Source organism: Salvelinus namaycush, chromosome 1 (genome assembly GCF_016432855.1).
Source record: "Salvelinus namaycush isolate Seneca chromosome 1, SaNama_1.0, whole genome shotgun sequence".
NCBI lineage: Eukaryota > Metazoa > Chordata > Actinopteri > Salmoniformes > Salmonidae > Salvelinus > Salvelinus namaycush.
In genome coordinates, this window is record NC_052307.1 from 69,987,504 (window position 1) to 70,009,758 (window position 22,255).

Sequence of the window (22,255 nt, forward strand, 5' to 3'; positions counted from 1 at the left end):
AGATTACCTCCCACACCTATGGATCTTTGACATATTTCAAGGGGAGAATTTTTCTAACATCATTATGTCCTCTAACTGTAATTCTATGAGTCTGGGAGAACCTCTAAAAACCGTCGCTGTTGTTGTATAGAGCTGTGTGTATGAATGAGTGATTTGTCCCCAGCCAGCCAGTAATCTATAGGGCTGTGTGTGTGCGTGTTACCTGACTAAGGCATACTGCTAACACTGTTAGTGCATCCCAAATGGCACCCTATTCCCTATTTAGTGAAAGTAGTGCACTATATAGGAAAGGGGGTACAATTTGGAAAGAAGCCTGTCAACACATTGAGAGCAGCCAAGTAGAAATAGAATGCTGATGATTTATGTTTGTAATGAAACCCAAACCTGCCACTACTCAGATTAGCAGTCAAATGTGCACATCTACATTTGCCTATTATCCGGTAAAAAGTCAAACAATTTTTATGATAATTTTTTCTCAAAAGATTTCCGCATGTTTGTCTTTTTTTGTACAAATCTTTGTATAATCTGATTACACAACCAAAAAATAACCGCCCATCAAAAAAACCAAAATTATCGTATCCACTTACAGATTGCATTTTGGGTTTTAGTCTTTCAATCTGTGTATTTTTTTTCTTCTTCAATATAACATTTTGTACATTTTTGTTATTTGTGTATTTTATTCTTTTTTTTTTTTTACTTTTCTTGCTGAAGTTCGTTCACCAGCCAAGTTCCAGGTATTGCTTGTCAAAATCTACATTACTTTCCAGACACTTATTCCTCCAAAACACCAGATGGTGCTATGGTAAAAGGCAAGATTTGTAGGTACTGGATGTGGTGTGTAGCTCCACTGTAGAACATGTTTATGTCAAGGAAGAAAATGAGCATTTCTTTCAAGAACTAAGCCCCAGCATTTCCCATTTCTTTTTTTGGGTTATTTTTCAGCTATAAAAAGATGCGTGTCGCTTGAGAGAAGGAAGATCCTTAATACTACTCCTCAGTCAGTATGTGGTCTGGCAGCAGAAGTGGGACAGTCAGGCTGTCAGTCTGTTGCAGAGCAGACCAAGACGGCCCTATCTGCAGAGGTCCTGGGCCTCGGAGTGCTGCTGAGGTTTCCTCTTCTTGCTGTTGCCCTGGTAGTGTGGCTTGCTGCTCGGGTGGCTCTTGATGTTGGATGAGGACGAGTTCTGCTGGACGTGGTGGGTGTTTTTACTGGACGAGCGGAACAACCTGGCCTGGGAAACAAGACAGACACACACCTAGTTAGATCAGTAAACAGATCACTGGTAGGCCTATATGTGCCATTGAAATGTAAAATTGAAATGGTTATCTATGTACCGACAGTGTGTTGTAACGCTCAGGTCATAAAAGTTCAAGGCATTTGTAGGTACAGTAACAGAGTTTTTCAGTGGTTGACTTAGGTTTCTTCAAGCTGACCCTACCTTGCCCCCCTTGTTGTCAGTAGGAGTGCTGGTGGTGTGCCTCTGTGTTCTGTGATTGGTCACGCCACCTGAGGATTCTCTGTGGGCGCTGGAGCCCCGCCCAGGCAGTTGCTTCACTGTCTTACAGGGCGTCCCGTCAGAATCCTGGGGACAACCAATCACAACTCAGTAAATCAGGTCAGCAACAAATGGGTGGTTCACATTAAATGTAGTGTTAAGAGTTGATTTCCTCAGGTATTGTGGTTTTAGTGTGCACACATGGTGTGTTTGAGTGTAACAAAACTCACAACGTCGCTGGAACTGGATACCGTGGAGGATGAGGATGACGCTAATGAGGAGGAGTTGGAGGTCTTGCTGCGAGATGCAGTCACCTCCTCCGTCAGGTTGTTGTTGCACTCGTCCAGCCGCTGAGGCTTCACTAACAGTGTGACATCATTTCCTACAGCAACAGCACATGGACAAACAGTGGTAAGACAGTGTGTGTTTTAGATCGACTAAATAGCAGTCGGAATTCACTGATCTACAAATCACCTTGGATCCCAAACTACTTAAAACGTAATTAAGATGACCAATTTTGCACCTTGTCTTACTGAAACTGATCCCTTCAAACACACTGACTATCAACTCGGTAGATCTGTGACCGTGTCTAGACTCACAGTAGTACTGTGAAAACATACCATTCAGGGCAGGTTCATTCTGAGACTGTGGTCCCCAGAGCTTGGTGATCCAGTCCCTGTATTCAGCCACTTCCTGGGTCACCCGAATTATTCTGCCGAGTATACTGGAGGAAAGAAAATAGGACATATCTGATTAGAAGAACTTGTTTGCAGTAGTTCAAATAGAGTATTTAGTAAATAACTTAAGATTTTTTAAGATAGCAGCCAAGGAATGTGAGAGCGGTCGTTGGTTAAAGCGAGCCCTAGCTCACCATCTCCTCACCTCTCAGACTCGTTGTTGGGGTAGTACTTGGCGATGGGCGATACGGCGTGGTTGAGCACTATGTAGGCATAGTCAAAGGCCTGCTTCACCTGCAACACACCGTATGAGCTGCGGCCAACGTCGTTATCTGCAGGAGGCAAGAGGCATGCTTAGATCCTCTCTATTTGGGAAGAGTGACAGATTTCAGACATTGTCTGATATTGAGCTGACTTTTTAGCCTTTGCTATGGGCACCTGGGACCTCTAGCCGTCTTATTCATGCCCGTTAAAGTGTGTGATTCTTAGGTTTAGTGTCATCAGTAGTTGACTGATGTTACAGATCTTGAGCATCACAGTGCTAAAATGAGGTATCACCTGGGCAAGTGCACCCATGCTGAATGGAAGGCCTTGTTACCTGGGGCTAGGGGGTCCTCAATGAAGAGCATGGAGGGCCTGTAGAGGTCAGTGCTCTTCTGAACCTCGTCTTTGGCCACGTAGCTGCCGCCATCTTTGATCCGGATGCCCGTCTTCAGGTAGTTGAAGTGGCGCCCATAGAGCTCAAAGAACTCTATAAGGAGAACGCCCACGTTGGCATTGGGGCTGCACGCATCTTCTCTGTAGTGAAGCTGAAATACAAGGGCAGAGGATAAGAGGTCAATTGCATAGAGGAACAAGCCAAATCATCTTAGTTTACTGCATGAGAAAGACTTAAAATGTGTCAAAAGTCTATTATAGACAGTAAATTAGTCTAATGTTAGATGCAATCTATCCTGCACTGTGTGTGTGGGCTACTTGAGAGAATAGCAGAAGATAAGAGCAGAAGTCTCTCACCTGGAGGAAGCTGACAGCCATAAGGAAGAGGCTGTAGGAGCCGATCCCTCCAGTGAAAACCTCGTTCAGATCCCTCTGGAGAAGGAACTGCTTCAGCACCAGAACCAACTTCGGAAGCACTGGGTATTTCTTATGGATAAAAGAAACATGTGGTTATGGTTAAACCCATGGTTATGGTTATAGTGCCCTCTAGCGGGGAAAGTTTCAAACTAGGACATTGGGTATGGCTGGATTGAGGGACTGAGGAGACGTAGTTAAGTGTATTAGCTACCAACACCTCCGTCAGAACCCAAAGAACCTGACAAATATACAACAATCTATGCGTGCTAACTTTCAAGCCTGTTTCATCAGCTAGCTCTTTTACCGGACTGCATTAGGTAAAAGCAATGTACCCTGAATAAGAGATGCCTGCTTCACTTACCTTTTTGTAGTCTTTGATGAGAAGGGCAGCGTTAACTCCGTTCTTCACATTGAAGCTGATGTCCACCTTCACCTCTGTGCGGAAGTCTGTCAGCTTGATGATGGGTACCTGGAACAATGGAACATAGTGATGAGGATGGATTTACACACACTGTCACCCGAGGCAATGACACACTGCACGGTTAGTATGCATGCACAACATGCGGATGACTCAACACTATACATGTCAGCTACCACAGCAACTGAAATGACTGCAACACTTAACAAAGAGCTGCAGTTAGTTTCATAATGGGTGGCAATGAATAAGTTAGTCCTAAATATTTCCAAAACTAAAAGCATTGTATTTGGGACAAATCATTCATTAAACCCTAAACCTCAACTAAATCTTGTAATGAATCATATGGTAATGAGCAAGTTGAGGAAACTAAACTGCTTGGAGTAACCCTGGATTGTAAACTGATATGGTCAAAACATATTGACACAGCAGTAGCTAGGATGGGGAGAAGTCTGTCCATAAAGCGATGCTCTGCCTTCTTAACAGCACTATCAACAAGGCAGGTCATACAGGTCCTAGTTTGGTCACACCTGGACTACTGTTCAGTCGTGTGGTCAGGTACCACAAAAAGGGACTTAGGAAAATTGCAATTGGCTCAGAACAGGGCAGCATGGCTGGCCCTTGGATGTACACAGAGAGCTTATATTAATAATATGCATGTCTCCTGGCTGAAAGTGGAGGAGAGATTGACTTCATCACTACTTGTATTTGTGATAAGTATTGACACATTGAATGGACCGAGCTGTCTGTCTAAACTACTGGCACACAGCTCGGACTCCCATGCATACCCCACAAGACATGCCACAAGAGGTCTCTTTACAGTCCCCAAGTCCAGAACAGACTATGGGAGGCACACAGTACTACATAGAGCCATAACTACACGGTACTCTATTCCACATCAAGTAACTTATGCAAGCAGTAAAATTACACTTAAAAAAACAAAAATACACCTTATGGAACAGCGGGGACTGAAGCAACACAAACAAAAGGCACAGACACATGCATACAAACACACGATAACGTACACACTATACACACACTTACACAAGGATTTTGTGTTGTAGATGTGGTAGAGTAGGGGCCTGAGGGCACACACTTAATATGTTGTGAAATCTGGTGTAAATGTATTGTAATGTTAAAAATAAAAAATGTATAACTGCCTTAATTTTGCTGGACCCCAGAAAGAGTAGCTGCTGCCATAAATACAAATACAAACATACCGTGGCCTTGTCCAGCACTTTGATGGAGTTCTCGTCAGTCACGTTTTTCTTCCGCAGGGCCTCTTCCAGGGTCCAAAGGGGCAGGTTTTCCCAGTTCCCAAACACCACCAGATCGATGTCACTAGGAAGTGGAGTAAGTAGTAGAGGTCAGAGCAACATCACATTCAGATCTGAAGAGAGGACTCTCCAGTTCACTTTCACACACAGCTTATTGTCACTAATCCAGAGTCCCCAGTTACAGTGTGTGTGTGTGTGTGTGTGTGTGTGACGTCGGAGCAGAGAGCAGTCTGGCTCGTCAAGAAACCAGGTTAAAAAAGGCTTTGGATCAGCAGTGCTAAAATTACCACAGCCATAATCCCAAAAAACAAAGGCAAATAATTACACAATGGCCAGCCACATCACTCTTTCTCCATATAACCACTCACAAAGGGGTGAATTCTGAACAGAGTTAAACGTGCGGAAATGTAACATTATTCCCTTTTTATGCACTTCTCTCTATGCCTATGTATTCTGACCTTGAACTTAAAGGAAAACTCCACCCAAAAACGATATTTTGGTATTAGTTTCATTAGTCCATTGCTGTTATAGTCCCAAAATGTTTAGCATGTCAGCAATCAAGTTTAAGATGTATAACTTAAAAAATACAAACATTTAGCCGGTATGATGCATTTTGCCTTATATGATGCAAACACAGCATCATATGATGCAAAATGCATCATATTGACGTTACGCAACTGAATAAGGCAAGTCTGAATACCAAATACTGATTAGTGTGTAGGAAAGGCCTAAGAGCTTATCCACTTGGAACAGACGTCAGTTAAACATCTGGTTTTGATTTACATGTGGTTGAGTTGTCACCTAGCATAAATTAAATAAGTGAAATGAACAAAAACAATCACCTGTCATTGAATTTAGGTTAAAAAAGAAATTCCTTTACGTTGATTACTTTTTCAAAATCAAATGAAATGTTTGTTGAAATTACGTGGAAACAATGTTGATTAAACCCGTTTTTGCCCAGTGGGTAATTTTTGTAGTTTAACCCCATCAGTCCCGAGAGCCCAGCAAAAATCTGCTTTTCATTTATCATACTTTCATTTATCTGCATGTCCAGCCCTTATACAATGCCTTTCGAAAGTATTGAGAACCCTTAACTTTTTCCCACTTTTTGTTACGTTACAGCCTTTTCTAAAATGGATTACATTTGAAAAAAATCCTCAGCAATCTACACACAATACCCCATATTGACAATGGGAAAACAGCTATTTAGACATGTTTACAAATGTCTTAAATTAAAAACTAAAATACCTTGTTTACTTAACTATTCAGACCCTGGGCTATGAGACTTGGAATTGAATTCAGGTGCATCCTGTTTCCATTGATCATATTGAGATGTTTCTACAACTTGGAAGTCCACCTGTGGTAAATTCAATTGATTGGACATGATTTGGAAAGGCACACACCTGTCTATATAAAGGTCCCACAGTTGACAGTGCATGTCAGAGCAAAAACCAAACGAGGTTGAATGAATAGTACGTAGAGCTCCGAGACAGGATTGTGTCTAGACACAGATCTGGGGAAGGGTACCACAACATTTCTGCAGCATTGAAGGTCCCCAAGAACACAGCGGCCTCCATCATTCTTAAACGGAAGTAGTTTGGAACCACCAAGACTCTTCCTAGAGCTGGCCGCCCGGCCAAACTGAGCAAGGGCCTTGGTCAGGGAGAAGGGCCTTGGTCAGGGAGGTGACCAAGAACCCGATAGTCACTGACAGAGCTTCAAAGTTCCTCTGTGGAGATGGGAGAACCTTCGAGAAGGACAACCATCTCTGCAGCACTCCACCAGTCAGGCCTTTATGAAAGGCACATGAAAGCCCGCTTGGAGTTTGCCAAAAGGCACCAAAGGACTCTCAGACCATAAGAAACAAGATTCTCTGGTCTGATGTAACTAAGATTAAACTCTTTGGCCTGAATGCCAAGCGTCACGTCTGAAGGAAACCTGGTACCCTCCCTACGGTGAAGCATGGTGGTGGCAGCATCATGTTGTGGGGATGTTTTTCAGTGGCAGGGACTGGGAGACTAGTCAGGATCGAGACAAAGATGAACAGAGCAAATTCCAGAGCGATCCTTGATGAAAACCTGCTCCAGATTGCTCACAACCTCAGACAGGTGCAAAGGTTCACCTTCCAACAGGACCACGACCCTAAGCACACAGCCAAGACAACGCAGGAGTGGCTTCGGGACAAGTCTCTGAACGTCCTTGAGTGGCCCAGCCAGAGCCCGGACTTGAACATCTCTGGAGAGACCTGAAAATAGCTGTGCAGCAACGCTTCCCATCCAACCTGACAGAGCTTGAGAGGATCTGCTGAGAAGAATGGGAGAACTCCCAAATACAGGTGTGCCAAGCTTGTAGCATCATACCCAAGAAGAGTCAAGAATGTAATCGCTGCCAACGGTGATTCAACAAAGTACTGCGTAAAGGGTCTGAATACTTATGTAAATGTCATAGCAGTTTTTTTATTTTTCATACATATGCAAAAATGTCAAAAACCTGTTTCTGCCTTGTCATTATGGGGTAGTGTGTGTCGATTCAGGAAAAAAAACAATTGAATCAGTTTTAGAATAAGGCTGCGACCTAACAAAATGTGGAAAAGGTCAAGTGGTCTGAATATTTTCCCGAAGGTACTGTATTTAGCCTCACAATGAAGTGTTTTATTGTGAGGATAAAACAATTTGACAAAACCGTTGCATCTGAGTTTAATCGACAACTGTTTAAAAAATTTAAAAATCTGCCAAAGTAAAAACCTGATTAAAAAAATTATATGAATGCAGTAAGTATAGAAATTGTTTTTTCACTGGGAAATGAATATCTAACTAGTCAGTGACAACTGTGTGGAGTTTGTGACCGCAACTGAGTTTATTACAGTATTATAGAAACTATGTCCTGGGATTTCCTATGATCTTCTATGCAGAAGAACCCCTTACCTTCTAACGGCGCTTATGAGCGTCAGAGAAAAACATAGATGGCTTTTAATAGTTTGTAGCTCAAACCATTTGGACTCAAGACATTTCGGTAGAACAGACGAAATCAAATGGTACAACCCAGAAGTCCGTAGCTCAAACAAACACTGTTTAAAAGTGGTTAGAAGTCCAAAACACACCAGCGATAAGGTGGGACTCATTGGGTTATGGGTCAGTTTACACTTACTAATGTTGCGCGGGTCAGCTGTTTGTTCACCCGCACCCGCCCGCTATTGCTAATAACCCATCCACAACCGCCCAAGTATGTGAAAAAGTGAATCTGAGGCCAGCAACCGGCCCTAACCCGGATTTATTAAGGTGTTGTTTCCTCTTTATTCAACCCGCCACCCACCCGCCCTTCATCCACACAATATTTCATAACCCTAAACCCGACCGCCCCGCGGTTATACCCGCAGGGTCTGCAGGTTATGAGTCAACCCGCATATCACCAACACACTATAAGAGAGATTACGATAGGAAGGCGATTATGTACTCCATTACCTGAATCAAATAGCTTACCTGGTTGGCAGATAGAGGCCCGTGCTGAAACTCCCAAACACTTGAACCTGTAACACAAAGTCAAATGTGTTATTCATTGATTTCACTTATCAATCAGATAAGCCGAGCTATACATTAGCTTTGAACTGATACAATGGCAGGTAATTTGTTAGAAAATAAAGAAAAATTATTTGATGTCTGTCATGTCACATGATATGCTGCTTGCCTGTGACAACAGTCTGATACTTGGAGACAGGTGTCAACTAAAGCAATAAAAATATAATATTTATGCTAAGTGGGGAGGGAGTCTAACATGCATCAACTTATTTCACCTTTTATGCAAGTCGGTGCACAGTCATTATCTGACAACCATGCAATGTTCTTGGGGGCAAAAAATGGGAATTGAACAAACCATTACTACTGTAATTATGAGAACAAGGATAAAATTATGCTTTAAACCCCAACGGTTTGGACAAAAAGAAATGAAATAAGCATTTAATTTAATGCGTCCAGATTCCAGACAAATATCCCGCTTTATCTGAGCTTTGTGGGCATTAACCAATGTCACATCACATAACAGTATTTCACATTGGTTCTGAGGGCTCAAAAATAGCCTTTGCTTAAGCCTTAAACCAGCCATTATTCCCTCCTGGGCTGAGCTCCTGCCTGAACCGACCAAGGAGTTTAAAGCCTGGGCTCCAATCTGCTTACTAGAGGCAGGGCATGTGATTGTGATGTGGGTGGAAATGAGAGGGGTGATGGATTGCCACTGTGTGGACGAGTTCCAATTCCAGTGAGGGGGAACACACATCCACACAGGTCCCCAAGGTGAACTTAACTCATGGCTCGGCTCTACTGTATAAAGAGCTAGTGGTTGTCACTTACATTATCGAGAGACGGAGTGAAGTTATAGAGGGAGAGAAAGACATGGTGGCCGCCTCCTAGACTAATTATTCAGCTATCTGGTGGGTTCACAGTTGTTCAGTTCACCCAGTCACAGACAGGTCTCGTATTGAGTGTGTGTAAGAGGTCAGGTGATTGCTGGGAGTCTTAGTCCTGATCTTGTTGTGGACAGGATATTAACTGCTCTCCTGCCTCAGTGGATAGAGTAAGAGGTAGGAGAGGTACCAGGAACAGCAGTGGGCTTTTCTGTCTAGCTCAGGGATGGGCAACTGTTTTACATTTCTTTAGATCAATTCCTGTGATACTACACAATTTGCCATGGGACAGAGACAAATGTGCAGTTTCACAGCAAATTCCCTGTAATTCTACATATTTTGCCATGGGGTGAAGAAATTAAATGTTTTTATATGATGTCTGAGTGAGAGTGACTAACAAAATCTATGGGGGCCCCCCGGTTGGTAATTCGACCATGATTACTACAAGATAGCAGGCCACTAGACATTTTAGCTGACATGGGCTAATTGAGTTACTGTCAGTGAGACATAAGAGAACTGCTGATGTACAACCACATTTAGAAATTGCACCATGTGTTTTCTACTATTCCAACTCAACAGTAAATTGAGACCCAGACGGAGTTCCTAAACTAAAAAAGTGATCCGCGGGACCTACAAAACAGCAGTTGTCCATCCCTGGTATAGCTTGTAAAGCTGAGAGCAGACACACACAGCTCTATCAGCAGGCTCAAAGTCAGCAGGAATAAGGACACCTGGAGCACTGTAGATTACAGGCCAAAATATAACACAGCAGGGAGATAAGAGCGGACCGACCAGGCGCTTTCACAAATGGCTGCTGGTCACACGCCCCACCATATACGGCCTGTCTTTCATCATCATTACAGCTCAGCCTATAGGGAGAGAAAATCACTCTCTCCTACAGAGTCACGACTCCTTTCAGACAGCTATAGAGCCAGCCAGAGAAAGACTAGAAAGATGTAAAGACAGCATTTCTACATAGAGCAGCAAGTTATCATGCTGTCTCTAGCAATGAAGGGAATTTGTATAATGAGGGAACAGGAGATTGTGAGAATCTCAAGCAGCCTGCTGTGTGGGTGAGACCTGTCTGTGTAGCTAGAAACCACTTACATTCCAAACCTTTGCTCTGCCTGTCACTTCTAGTGGTTGGTGTTGGCTTTTATGAAAGCATGAACTCTACATGGTTGCAATATTTATTTGAACGATGACCCGTATTAGCCTGAGCCCAAATCTTTTCAACTATGTTAAATTTTCAACAACCAGAGGAGTTTGCTGAACACCAATAATGGTCAAACAGATCTGGGACCTGGATAGACCTGTATGGGCTTAGGACTGGAACTGTAGCGATGCGAGTTATCTCTTACGTCAGCAGTGGGCCACAGGTCTTTGATGACCCTCTCGATCCTGTCCACCACCTCCATCCTCATTCTCTCCTCCTCTGCTCGAGGAGACATGTGCTTGTAGAAGTCATTGATCTCCTCATGGAGCCTGCAGAACACAGAAAGAAAACAGTGTTAGGGAGGGAGACAGAGACTGAGCGAGAGAAAGGGAGAAAGTAGCATGGTCATGGGGATAGTAGGATAGAGTCTGAAACAGATCAAAATACACTGACAAAGATTGAAAGCAGAATATATTGATTGAAGGCAGAATATATAGTAAGAGAATAATCTAAATAACAAGTCTACAATACAATTGATGGGGTCTACAATACATATTTTATTATGCCAGTCAACGCAATTTGTTAACAACTTTCACAGGTAGCTCACTGAACAGCCACCAGAGACAATTACCCTGCCCTACAATCTAATGAAATAGTGAAAACAGAAATGACACTTCCTCAAACACACTAGGCGTTCGTGAGGAGTTAATTGCAAAGCATCATCATTACATAAACTGGCTTCTTTACTGGAGGCGTGTTATGTTAAAGGCTAACTGCCAACACCTGTGTGCCAACAAACTGTAATCAAGTAGCATCTACTGAAGATGGGAAGAAATGCATTAACTACAGCATTATGACAGACAGGCTGACGTGTGTGAGAAAAGATCACAAAGCCACCATAATGCAATACATCTACACCTTTGGTACAAATCATAGGGCATATTCCCACTGTTAGGGGTATGGACCAGTTCTTCACTGGTACCAAAGCAGTTGGCATAAATGTAATGTCCCTTGCCTGATTAAATAGTTTGGGAGGACAATGCTAATAAGTACAAGTGTTGCTGTCCTTGAGTTAAAAATGGGTGCTTAAATCAACAAATCGACTTTACTAAACAATAAACAGGGCCGCTTCCCTTCACCTTGGCCCCGATAAGTCAGTCAGGTAAACTTGGTCCTTGACTGGGTGGGTATGAATGCCAGGGCTCGTTTAGGGAGACCAGAAACTGTGCCAACTGTCAGATACATTACACAATGGCACAGAGACAAGACCGTGACTGGGCCAGTAATTGACTGACTGGGGTTATTTCTGCCTGCAATTCCCCCTGCTGTCTGACTATTATTAAAGCTGCAGATTGACCAACACACCCACCCACAGGGCCTAGACCAGAGGCTATATCAATAACACTAAAGACTGGGTCACACAAACATTCACACGTGGTACTGATTGCCGCCCACACACACACAATGCGGCCTAAGCCAGCTGCCACCTCAACCTTTGACCCAACCAACACACGTCCTTGTTGTTCCAAACTCTACTGGTTAGCTCTTGTATGTTCTGGCCAGTGCTTAGCGTGGGGACAGGAAGCGGAGCAGGAACAGAATGGAGAGAAATCAAGCCAGTCAAAGGGGATCGGAGCAGACAACACGTGGACACTAGGTCTAACACTCAGTGACCAACCAACACAGTAAGGCCGTAGGGAAACTCAGTCATCGGAGGATAAAATACTTATTCTCTTTCCTTATCTTACAAAGGAAACTCTACTAGCTTGAGTTGAATAGCAAGCTGCACAAACAGCATTATGATTGTGAGTAGAGCAGAGGCAGCAGTCCTGTTGTGTGAGCAGCTGTAATGTGAGTGAGCACCACATACTGGAGGGGGTGTACTAGAGGCCAGGACACCAGAGGGCTGGGCTGGGGCTGTCGTGGACTGGCATTGGAGCAGGTCACTCTGCCCTGGCTGCCCCTTTACTGGGTCTGCTCACACACACACAATCCCAGTCACCCACAGGGCCATGTAAACACAACACAGTACCCAGCCAATGACAGGCCTGCAGCACAGCTTCCTTTGGCAGGAAAATCAAAGAGAGTGGGAAAGAAATGGTAGCTACTTCTGAGCCTGTGTACCTGAGAGGGCTTAGCTGTGAGAAACACTAGTAGCTACTGTAGAGGACTCAGCCTGCTTCTCATTTGGGTAGCGCTCTATGGAGCGCTGCGTTTTAGATAACAGTCTTCCCTGGCGCTTACAGTAGTCTGTGTTTCGCCTAATCCTCATCGACACCCAGACAGACATTCCTGGTGTAGCAGCCAGGAGTCCAACTGAAGGGCCCTGACCCGGTTAAACCCCAGCCGACAGCCGCCCCAATCACCAGCCTGTCTGTTGGCCCAATCTACACAGCAGTCCAGCCAGCCAGACAGTCATGCCAGTTCAATGCCATCAGTCCCTGGGTAGAAGTACTCCTCCCTGATGTGATGATACCAGGCCTTTCAAGCTACATCACTGCAGGTGTTCATCCTCAAACAATGATCCCTTTATATTCACACAGAGGAGTGTATCACACAGCTTGTAATATAAACAATAGGCTGCTAAACTAATCTAACTTCTACACCTTTCCTCACCCAAGCACCAGCCTCTCCCATTTTAAGTAGGCCAAGCTAACTCCTCAGGGCAGGCCCGGTAATTGTGTGTGAAGATGCCCACCATGAGGTTCCCTATCCTGAGGTATGAGCTGTTTTTCTGGACGGGCCAGGGCCTCACATTACAGTGTATTCTGAGGTGACTGAAGCGGAGCACTATGCAGGGGATTCCTTCCTTCTCTTTCTATTTGTCTCTTCATTTCTGGTGTTGGTCAGACTGACATGAGAACAGGAGTTTAGTACCTTCAACACATAACACACACAGGCAGCAACAGGCCCACAGATACGCTCTGCAGAGGCAACCTGGCTGACAGCATTCATCACGCCCAGCCAGTCACTGCAACAAAGACTGCACCGTGAACACACCTAGAGTCAACATAGCAAGGTATGACTATAGTGGGAACTAGTGATGGGGGAAAAAATCTATACAAAAACGTCTAAATTAATGACAGATTTAATTCTGACTATTTTGAGGAAGTGTATACTGGCTACAGTGTCTCAACATGACCAAACAGTACTATTGCCGTTTGCTTTTCAAGCAAAGGTCTTTTAAAAGAATATGTGAGCACATTGTATTGTGTGTCTGCCAGTCTCCTAGCAAATGTAGTTGTCTCACACTGCCGGCCTCCTACACTGTGCTTATAACAAACAAAAAGCTGTGCCAGAGTCAGTTTCATTTCAGAGAGTCAGCCTAAGTATAGGCTCTCTATTCCAGCTCAGACCAGTGGTGCTGCTAAGTTTCATTTCACAGCAGCAGTGTCTGACTGGCTGTCCGTGTGAGAGGAGAATGGTTTTCGTTTCAGGGTTAAGCCACATCGCCTCGTCACCCAGGGAACCGGCTTAGACCGGGGGAGCAGCCCAGTGCCTCTGGAGCATGTGACAAGCAAAGAGCAAAACTAGGCAAACCCATTTGGGAGCCCTGGGTTTGGAGGAATGGCTTTGCAACGGAAACAGGCAACATCTTTTCCAAGATATAGATACTGTAGTGTACAACTGAGCAGCAAGTGCCAGTAGGTTTCTGAGGCAGCAGAGTAGGTGTGGTGGAGGAAATATGTCTTCATATGAAAGAGGGGGAGGACCATAACATCAGGGTCTCATCTGCAAGTTCACTGTTGCAGTGGCAGACTGGTACTGCTTATTGACCAGCTGCTCAGATGGACTGACAGTATAAAGGTGTGTGAGAGTCAGAGGGCAGGGCATGTGTCTTGAGTTCAGACACAGGCAGTAAAAGACAGAGGAGGGAAATCAAACTGGCTGCCAAAGTGCCTTTGAGAAAGGAGAGGGTTCGCTGGCAGATGGCTTTTCGGATGTGCAAGGCCAGCCCCCTGGTTTAGAATGGCCTACACCGAACAGCATTAGAGCAACCAGCTATAAATACTGCAGAAGGACCAGGGACAGAAATAACAGGGTACTGTACCATGCCCATGTTTCATAGCGCTGCCAGAAACAGTGAGAGACATGTCATCCAGCAGGCATTCTCTTCACGTGAACCTGCAAAAACTTTCCTCACTCACTGCTTATTAGGCAGTCCCTCTGTTGGCAGTGCTACATGTGTAAATATGCCGCTCACACAAAAACATGAATAGGCTAGCCTATGAGTGACAGGGCCAGCAATACGCATAGTCACACACACACACACACACACACACACACACACACACACACACACACACACACACACACACACACACACACACACACACACACACACACACACACACACACACACACACACAGAGGAAAGGATGTCAACCCAAACCATACACTGAACATAAGGTGGCCAGTTCATTAAGCTTTCATCAATGCCTGACTTATCCTCCAGCAGCACTACAGTGGCTCAGACTTGCTACCATAACCAGAGGATTTGAGTTGAAGACAAGCGATGGCTACGAGGACCCCTGATCGTTAGTGACCTGCTTGACCTCAGTGGAGTTATCTGGCACACACTAGCTGCGGTTGAAACCATGTGTTTAGTGCTGAAAAAAAAGCTCCCTGCACCAGGGAGTGCTGGAACTACTGCCATAAACACTAGACTACACTTACATTACACCATCCTCTTCAATTAAAGCCCTAAGGCTCGATCCACCATAACATCTAGGCCTATATTCAGCAGTACAGAGACCCATGGACAGACACAGACATCAAAAGAACAATATGATCTTTATTAATTGGGCTGCTAGATCTTGGGCTACCCCAAATACAATCTGCAGACACACTGCTAACAGATTTGAGCCATTAGCACTAGGCTACTCAAACTCGTGTGTTTGGTGTAAACGTACTGCATGTCATGTCCTCTGATCGCCGTGACAATTTCCACTCCATCTCTGAGCTCACAGGCTAGACTCCAATCACTGCATGACCCTAGTCTGCCTGTCAACCAAGTCCTCATGGCTCCTCCCACTGTGTGAGGCCTTTTAAAAAAGAGCCAGGATGCAACATGTGAGTGGCAACCTATCAGACAAGCATAGAGATCTGTGGTATACAGGTTGCATATTGAGTTCATCAAGACTGGAGTAGAGAAAAGAGCACACGGTGTGCTTTTCATCATTAGTCACATGGCATGAAGTGACGCATGTACCTAGGTAGGTCTCTCTTAATCTGCCTGGTTGAAAGGCATTTATACAGGCTTATGAAAATGCAATTGCCAGAAATGTTTAAATACTGACCGTGAAAAGAGATTTCAAACATCCAATTACCATAATTTGTACAACAGAAACGGCCTCAAAAAACACAGCAGTCTCCAAACGTATTGTCAAACAGTACGACATTCACAAAATAAATATGATTGTCTTTCAGTATTGAATTTGTCTGGGCTGTACTAAAACAAGAAACAATCTACCTAACTAGCTACCGCATATGCTGTTCAGATTACATTAACTCAACGGCTTTCAAATTGGCCAGAAGGGGAGAACATATCAATTAAAAAACATTCCTCTTTAAGCACATGGGATGGCTGAGATACAGAGGGTTTCCCACACATGCTGGTAGAGAGAAGGGTATATTACCCACAGTCTAAAGGACCAGCAGCAAGTATAGCTCTCTGCAAGTCCTCGCCTCACCACCTGGCTGTATGCCAGAAGGGGGGGGGGTACAAATGCCTTTTCTCAATTAGATTTGCAAGACATGTCAAAGACAACGTGCAACATTTTAAAATGTTTGCATGCTTTTCTCCTTCAAGAAAACAATAGCTGATTCAAAGGGGGTGTGGCAGATGTCAAAACTCTTCCGTGAAGGACTCAGGTAGGATACGCTTGTGTTTGTTTCCTCGCCTAAAGGAGGCTATCGAGAAGGACCATCTTCCGTTTGCCTACTAACGAAATGACAAACTCAATGACCGCTTACCGGTTTCCGGGTCACGGAGGAAAAAGATGGAGGACGAACATTTGCCCAAACGAGAAAACGCCATTGATATCTCTAACAGCCAGTACAGTACAGACCGAGCCATAGCTCTATGAGTGGTGCTGTGTTGGGGTAACAAGAGGTGATATCTGAAAGCTGGAGCTGTGGGACTTGGATCATAAATCTCAGAGATGGTTATAAAAACAATAATGTGCCTATACTGATAGTCACTGAGAGATTAGCAGCACATTTAGATGGCCCATGGGGTCAACACTGTACAAAACTAATCTGGCACTGTGTGACCCCTGACCTCAACATATAGGACCAAGGCCAGGGTTGTGTTCAATAGCACACAAGTAGGGCACACTGTAGCAAAAGGTAATGAAACAAACATTTCTTATTGGTCAAGTTCAAATAGTCTCTCCCTGTTTCACTCCATTTTGGGAAGTTTTATTCTGTTTTGTGCCTAGTGAACACAACCCAGGGTTTTCCACAGCTAGTTGTGTGTGACAGCACAGTGCAGCCATACAAATACTATTTTAGGCAGTCCACTCCACTCACACACCAATAACATTTCTGGGTCTTTCACAACAACTTCTGTTTCAGTGAATTAGAGGTGGCACAACGCCATTGCTGTTCCAGAGCTCATTGGATAGAGGGCTCTGTGACATCAGAGAAAGAGCTCAGGTTTCTCTCCTGGAGGGGCGGGTTTGTTTTGGGAGAGCGAAGCCAGGACATGCTAAGCGTGTGCTGCATGTAAACACAGCACCCCTTATACAGAGCGGCTGGACCTTCTGGGCTCAATCATGCAGTCCAACAACTCTGCACGCATACACACACCTACACCCCTATCCGCCCTATCCCCACCCCCGCAACCAACAACAGTGCCTTACTCATCCAAGGAAAATCGTTACTCTTCTCCCACCCGTTTCTTTCCCCTCCCCATCAAATTGTGTAACTAATGCAAAATCAACCTCTTGACTAATGCGAGCCTGAATAGGCGATCCCTCAGGTATCACAAGCACAGGAAAATGCACCTGAATGTGAATCACTTCCCAGTCAGGGACTTGGGGAAGAAAGCTAATGAAACGTTTCCACAACCAGAGATTACAAGCCTGAAAAACACTCTCTGAAAGCGACACTATCAAGTGGCAGATATTTACGGCTTTACATGTATATATTGTGAAAAATATGTTCATGATGCAACTCAGTAACTAAGCATTGTGAGCAGAATAAGAACCAGGAGTGTGGGAGACAGAGCATGGTTGTGACTGTGATCCAGGCTGTATAGTAAAGGTTGGGGTATTAGAGTAATCACTAAGGAATGTCCTTATGCAAACAGTGTGCTTCATATTACTATAAATGAGGATCAGCTTAGCTAAGACTTTGCTCTGGGCTCTTGCATGTTGCTAGCCTACGCTTGTCAGGCACGTAGAAGAGAAAAACAACACGCCTCTACACCTCAGCCTTTAAAACAACACCCCACCCACCTCAGGACTTTTCTCTAGTTTAAACTAGTAAGAACTGCATTTCTGAAATAGCTGTCACACAAAATTTCTGTAACACTAAGATTATATAAACTAATTGGTCAATGTGTTTTTTCAAGACAGACCTGGTCCTTTATACTTGGACGAATAAACAGAGGGGGGACTCAGGCAAAACAACAGTGATAAGATAAGGCATTTGGATGGTTGTAAAGCAGCACATTTCATTTCAGCAGTGTCTGGGGAAATACCCTCTGTCATTACAGAGAAAATGGTTACAGTAACCTAACCTCTATATCTGCTTTGTACCAACCTGACATATCATAATCAGTAAGCTAGTATAGCCAACCTATATGAAAGACAGAGTGTACTCGGGGCTCCTGAGTGGCGCAGCGGTCTAAGGCACTGCATCTCAGTGCTAGAGGCGTCACTACAGACCCTGGTTCGATTCCAGGCTGAATCACAACCGGCCATGATTCGGAGTCCCATAGGGCGGCGCACAATTCGCTCAGTGTCGTCCAGGTTAGGGTTTGACCGGGGTAGGCCGTTGTAAATAAGAATTTGTTCTTAACTGACTCACCTAGTTAAATAAGGATTAAATAAAAATACTATACTAAGAGACTCTACTAAGAGGTCTGGACCTTTACGGCTGGGAGGGTATACTTGCCCTGTAGCTACACGGCCACAAGCCCCCCTGACTGTCCCTGATAACTACATTTGTGTCAGAAGTGGGACAATCTGTCAACTCGCAGGCCTTTACTTACGGAACACTTCGAGAGAAGGGAAATAGTTCAGCCTACACATGTTGTGTACTACGGCTTCTGGCCAAGATTGCTGACCCTTTAAGATACATGTTGTGCATTTGTATCTGCCCAGTCGCTCCCCTTTAAAGGGGGGCAGAACTCACTGATGTCACCTCGCTTTTCCACAGTCATTAAGAAATAGACACCATTTCCGAATTGCAACTTGGGGTTGTGGTTTGATGTGGGCCTGTTATGTTTGCTATATGTACTCTGACAGTTATCGTTGTTTGTTCCTATTCACTCACAGTAGCTAAGGTATCCCCAAACAGCCACCCTATTATGACTTTGGCTAAAGGATTAAATTGTGTTTGTGATGCCTAAGTTAGCTCTGAGGATGTGTGATTTGGAGAGAAAAAAACACGCTGTTTAATAAAGAACAAGTATTGTTCCTTCAGCATAACATTGGCTACGATGTAGTAGTGTTGTCTCACGTAAAGAAGTCAGAGGCGATGCATGCTAATGAGTAGATCTGCTGTCTAAAGAAATTGATGGGTTTCTTCAATCTCGCAAATCTCAATTTGGGAAAATACTGACTATGACCAAAAGTATCCTATTTACACCTTTTAGTACATTTTGGAATTAGAATAGATGCTTCTGACTTATATCCACCAGAGAAGTTGTTTTTTCGGTTTTAATTGCTGCAAATAGGCAACAGTGAAACAGACGAGAAATACCAGCATTAGTTAGGTAGGCTTAGCCTGACAGTCAGTCACATGTCAACTACCAAGAAAAGAGTTCTGCATTGACTTGACTATGGTTACTGCTCAGTACTCGTGCTTTTAACTAAATGTCATTCGGATTAGATTTTTTTTGTTTAGCTCGTCAGTGTAGTGAACACATGCAGATGTTGGCAACCACGAGGTAGCTAGCTACCAAGGTAATAAAACAAGCTGCTGGATGTAGCTAACTAACTAGCTAGTTAACATTGACTGTCCCATTGCTTTCGACTGACCTTAGCTGGTTAGGAACGTCCCCCAACATAATGGATTATGACGCTTGACGGTCAAATCGGCACGCCTAAATATGGCTATGATGTCTAACCATAGGAATATGTGCGCTCACTTCACCAGCCAAGTTAGCTGGCTGGCTAGTTGTCTAACCAACTAACGTTAGTGTGGCAGAGATATATAACGTTAGCTAGATAACACGTGATTTATGATTAACTTGTAACGTTATATGAGCTAGCTAACGTTACTAGTAGCTAGTTTTGATGTGTCATTTTGTTTCTTACCCCAAGATTCCTTCAGAGTAGTTCTTGACTTTCCATGGTGTTCCCGTGTAACCACAGCCTCCGGTCTCGAGGCTACTGTTGAATCCATAAGTGCTAGCCTTGTTGTCTCTTTTCCTTTTGTTGGGGTGTCCTGAGACCCCAGAGCCCACTTGCCCCCCTCCGCTGCCCCTCCCCAACGATGAACGGTTGTTGTGGTTGTTATTAGCTTCCAACGGAATAAAGTCTCGTTGTTCGACCACATCTATGTCTTTCGTTGAGTTGGACATTCCCTTGTTCCTGGGTTCGCTGTTAGTGACAGCTCCGTTCTTGTTCGAGATCACGTTACCCAATGTCCCGTTGATGTTCGATTTCGTACTGAGGCTTGACGTGTTAGACAAACTACCCGTGTTACAGTTGTTATTGAAGTACAGATTCCCCAGTCCTTGTGTTGTTTCCCAAATCTGTATCCACAGGCTGTTGGCTGGCCCTCGTTGTTCTGGCTGAAACCAAGCGATTCTTGGATCCATCAAACGACAGTGCAAGCACACTGCCCCAGAGCAAGGCTCAGTTCGTGTAGCTAAAGCTAGCCAGGTAGCTAGCTAGCTAACCTCACTCGTAAGCTTAACAGCGGACTAACGTTAGATATGAAGGTTACTTCAAATTGCTATAAAATATCTAAATCTGCTATCCATGAATTAAAACGACTATTAGATACTATTATTATTAGACAGTAGGTGTCGTGTTTAATGAAAGAATGTTGGCAAAGTTTGGATTCAAGAATGAAGGAAACGTGCAACCATTGCCTATCGAAGCGATTTCTGACCCTTTCCTTCTGATTGTGGGTCCTCAATGGCGGACACTGCGCAGCCGCAGATTCGCACAGAGTGAAATGGTGATTCGAAAAGGGCGGAGAAAGTGTCGTTCTTACGCAAGAGTAGAACATGTTACCTGTTGCGTAACAATGGGCGATTGATGAATTATTTTCACATGAGAACATGAGGTACACACACTGAAATAAGTCTGTGGGAGGTTTGTAATAAAATTTAAAAAATGCCAAGATAGACCGAACTTAAATGGTTACTTCATGTCATGACAGGATATTCTATCCATCAGGCTGATAAATTACATTTCCATTATTTCAAAGTATGAAAGCAGCATATCAAAGTGGAGGCTATATACCAACAGCAGTGTCTTCTCCCTTCAATGAAACCACCATTGCTGAACTATTTTCTAAATCCAAAACCACAACTTGCTCCCTTGACCACTGCCTTAGTTAAGGCATGCCTCCCTGTTCTCTGCCTCCTGGTGGTCAAGATTGTAAATGCACACAGAGTGTCTGGTTTGAGAAACAGACCCCTCACAAGTCCTCAACTGGCAGCTTCATTAAATAGTACCCGCAAAAAAACGTCAACAGTGAAGAGGCGACTCCGGGATGCTGGCCTTCTAGGTAGAGTTTCTCTGTCCAGTGTCTGTGTTATTTTGCCCATCTTAATCTTTTCTTTTTATTGGCCAGTCTGAGATATGGCTTTTTCTTTGCCACTCTGCCTAGAAGGCCAGCATCCCGGAGTCGCCTCTTCACTGTTTACATTGAGACTGGTGTTTGCTCAGTTGTGCACTGGGGCCTCCCACTCCTCTTTCTATTCTGGTTAGAGCCAGTTTGTGCTGTTCTGTGAAGGGAGTTGTACACAGCGTTGTACTAGATCTAAAATTTCTTGGCAATTTCTCACATGGAATATCCTTCATTTCTCAGAACATGAACAGACTGACAAGTTTCAGAAGAAAGTTCTTTGTTTCTGGCCATTTTGAGCCTGTAATCAAACTCACAAATGCTGATGCTCCAGATACTCAACTGGTCTAAAGAAGGCCAGTTTTATTGCTTCTTTCATCAGTACAACAGTTTTCAGCTGTGCTAACATAATTGCAAAAGGGTTTTCTAATGATCAATTAGCCTTTTAAAATTATAAACTTAGATTAGCTAACACAACGTGCCATTGGAACACAGGAGTGATGGTTGCTGATAATGGTCCTCTGTACGCCTATGTAGATATCCCATTAAAAATCAGCCGTTTCCAGCAACAAAAGTAATTTACAACATTAACAGTGTCTACACTGTATATCTGATCAATTTGATGTTATTTAATGGACAAAAATTTTTGCTTTTTTTCCTAAACAAGGACATTTCTTAGTGACCCCAAACTTTTGAACGGTAGTGTACATCCACACAAAACCCAACTCCACTCTGCCACCCCACTCTGTCATTGCCTGTGTCCGTGAACTGAAAACTTGGATGAACA

General features: G+C 44.0%; 1 protein-coding gene across 1 annotated transcript; it reads right to left on the reverse strand.

Annotated features, from left to right (window-relative positions):
• Positions 1–341: 341 nt before the first annotated feature.
• On the reverse strand, positions 342–20,806 carry LOC120048045 (terminal nucleotidyltransferase 4B-like). The gene is made up of 12 exons (XM_038993730.1): positions 19,983–20,806; positions 10,697–10,820; positions 8,419–8,465; positions 4,883–5,003; positions 3,609–3,716; positions 3,188–3,316; positions 2,772–2,982; positions 2,379–2,505; positions 2,117–2,220; positions 1,727–1,878; positions 1,440–1,583; positions 342–1,232 (listed from the first exon to the last, which is right to left on the reverse strand). Exons 1-12 carry the CDS (start codon positions 20,486–20,488, stop codon positions 1,071–1,073), a joined length of 1,935 nt encoding a protein of 644 aa, XP_038849658.1. The 5' UTR covers positions 20,489–20,806; the 3' UTR covers positions 342–1,070.
• Between the last annotated feature and the right edge of the window lie 1,449 nt (positions 20,807–22,255).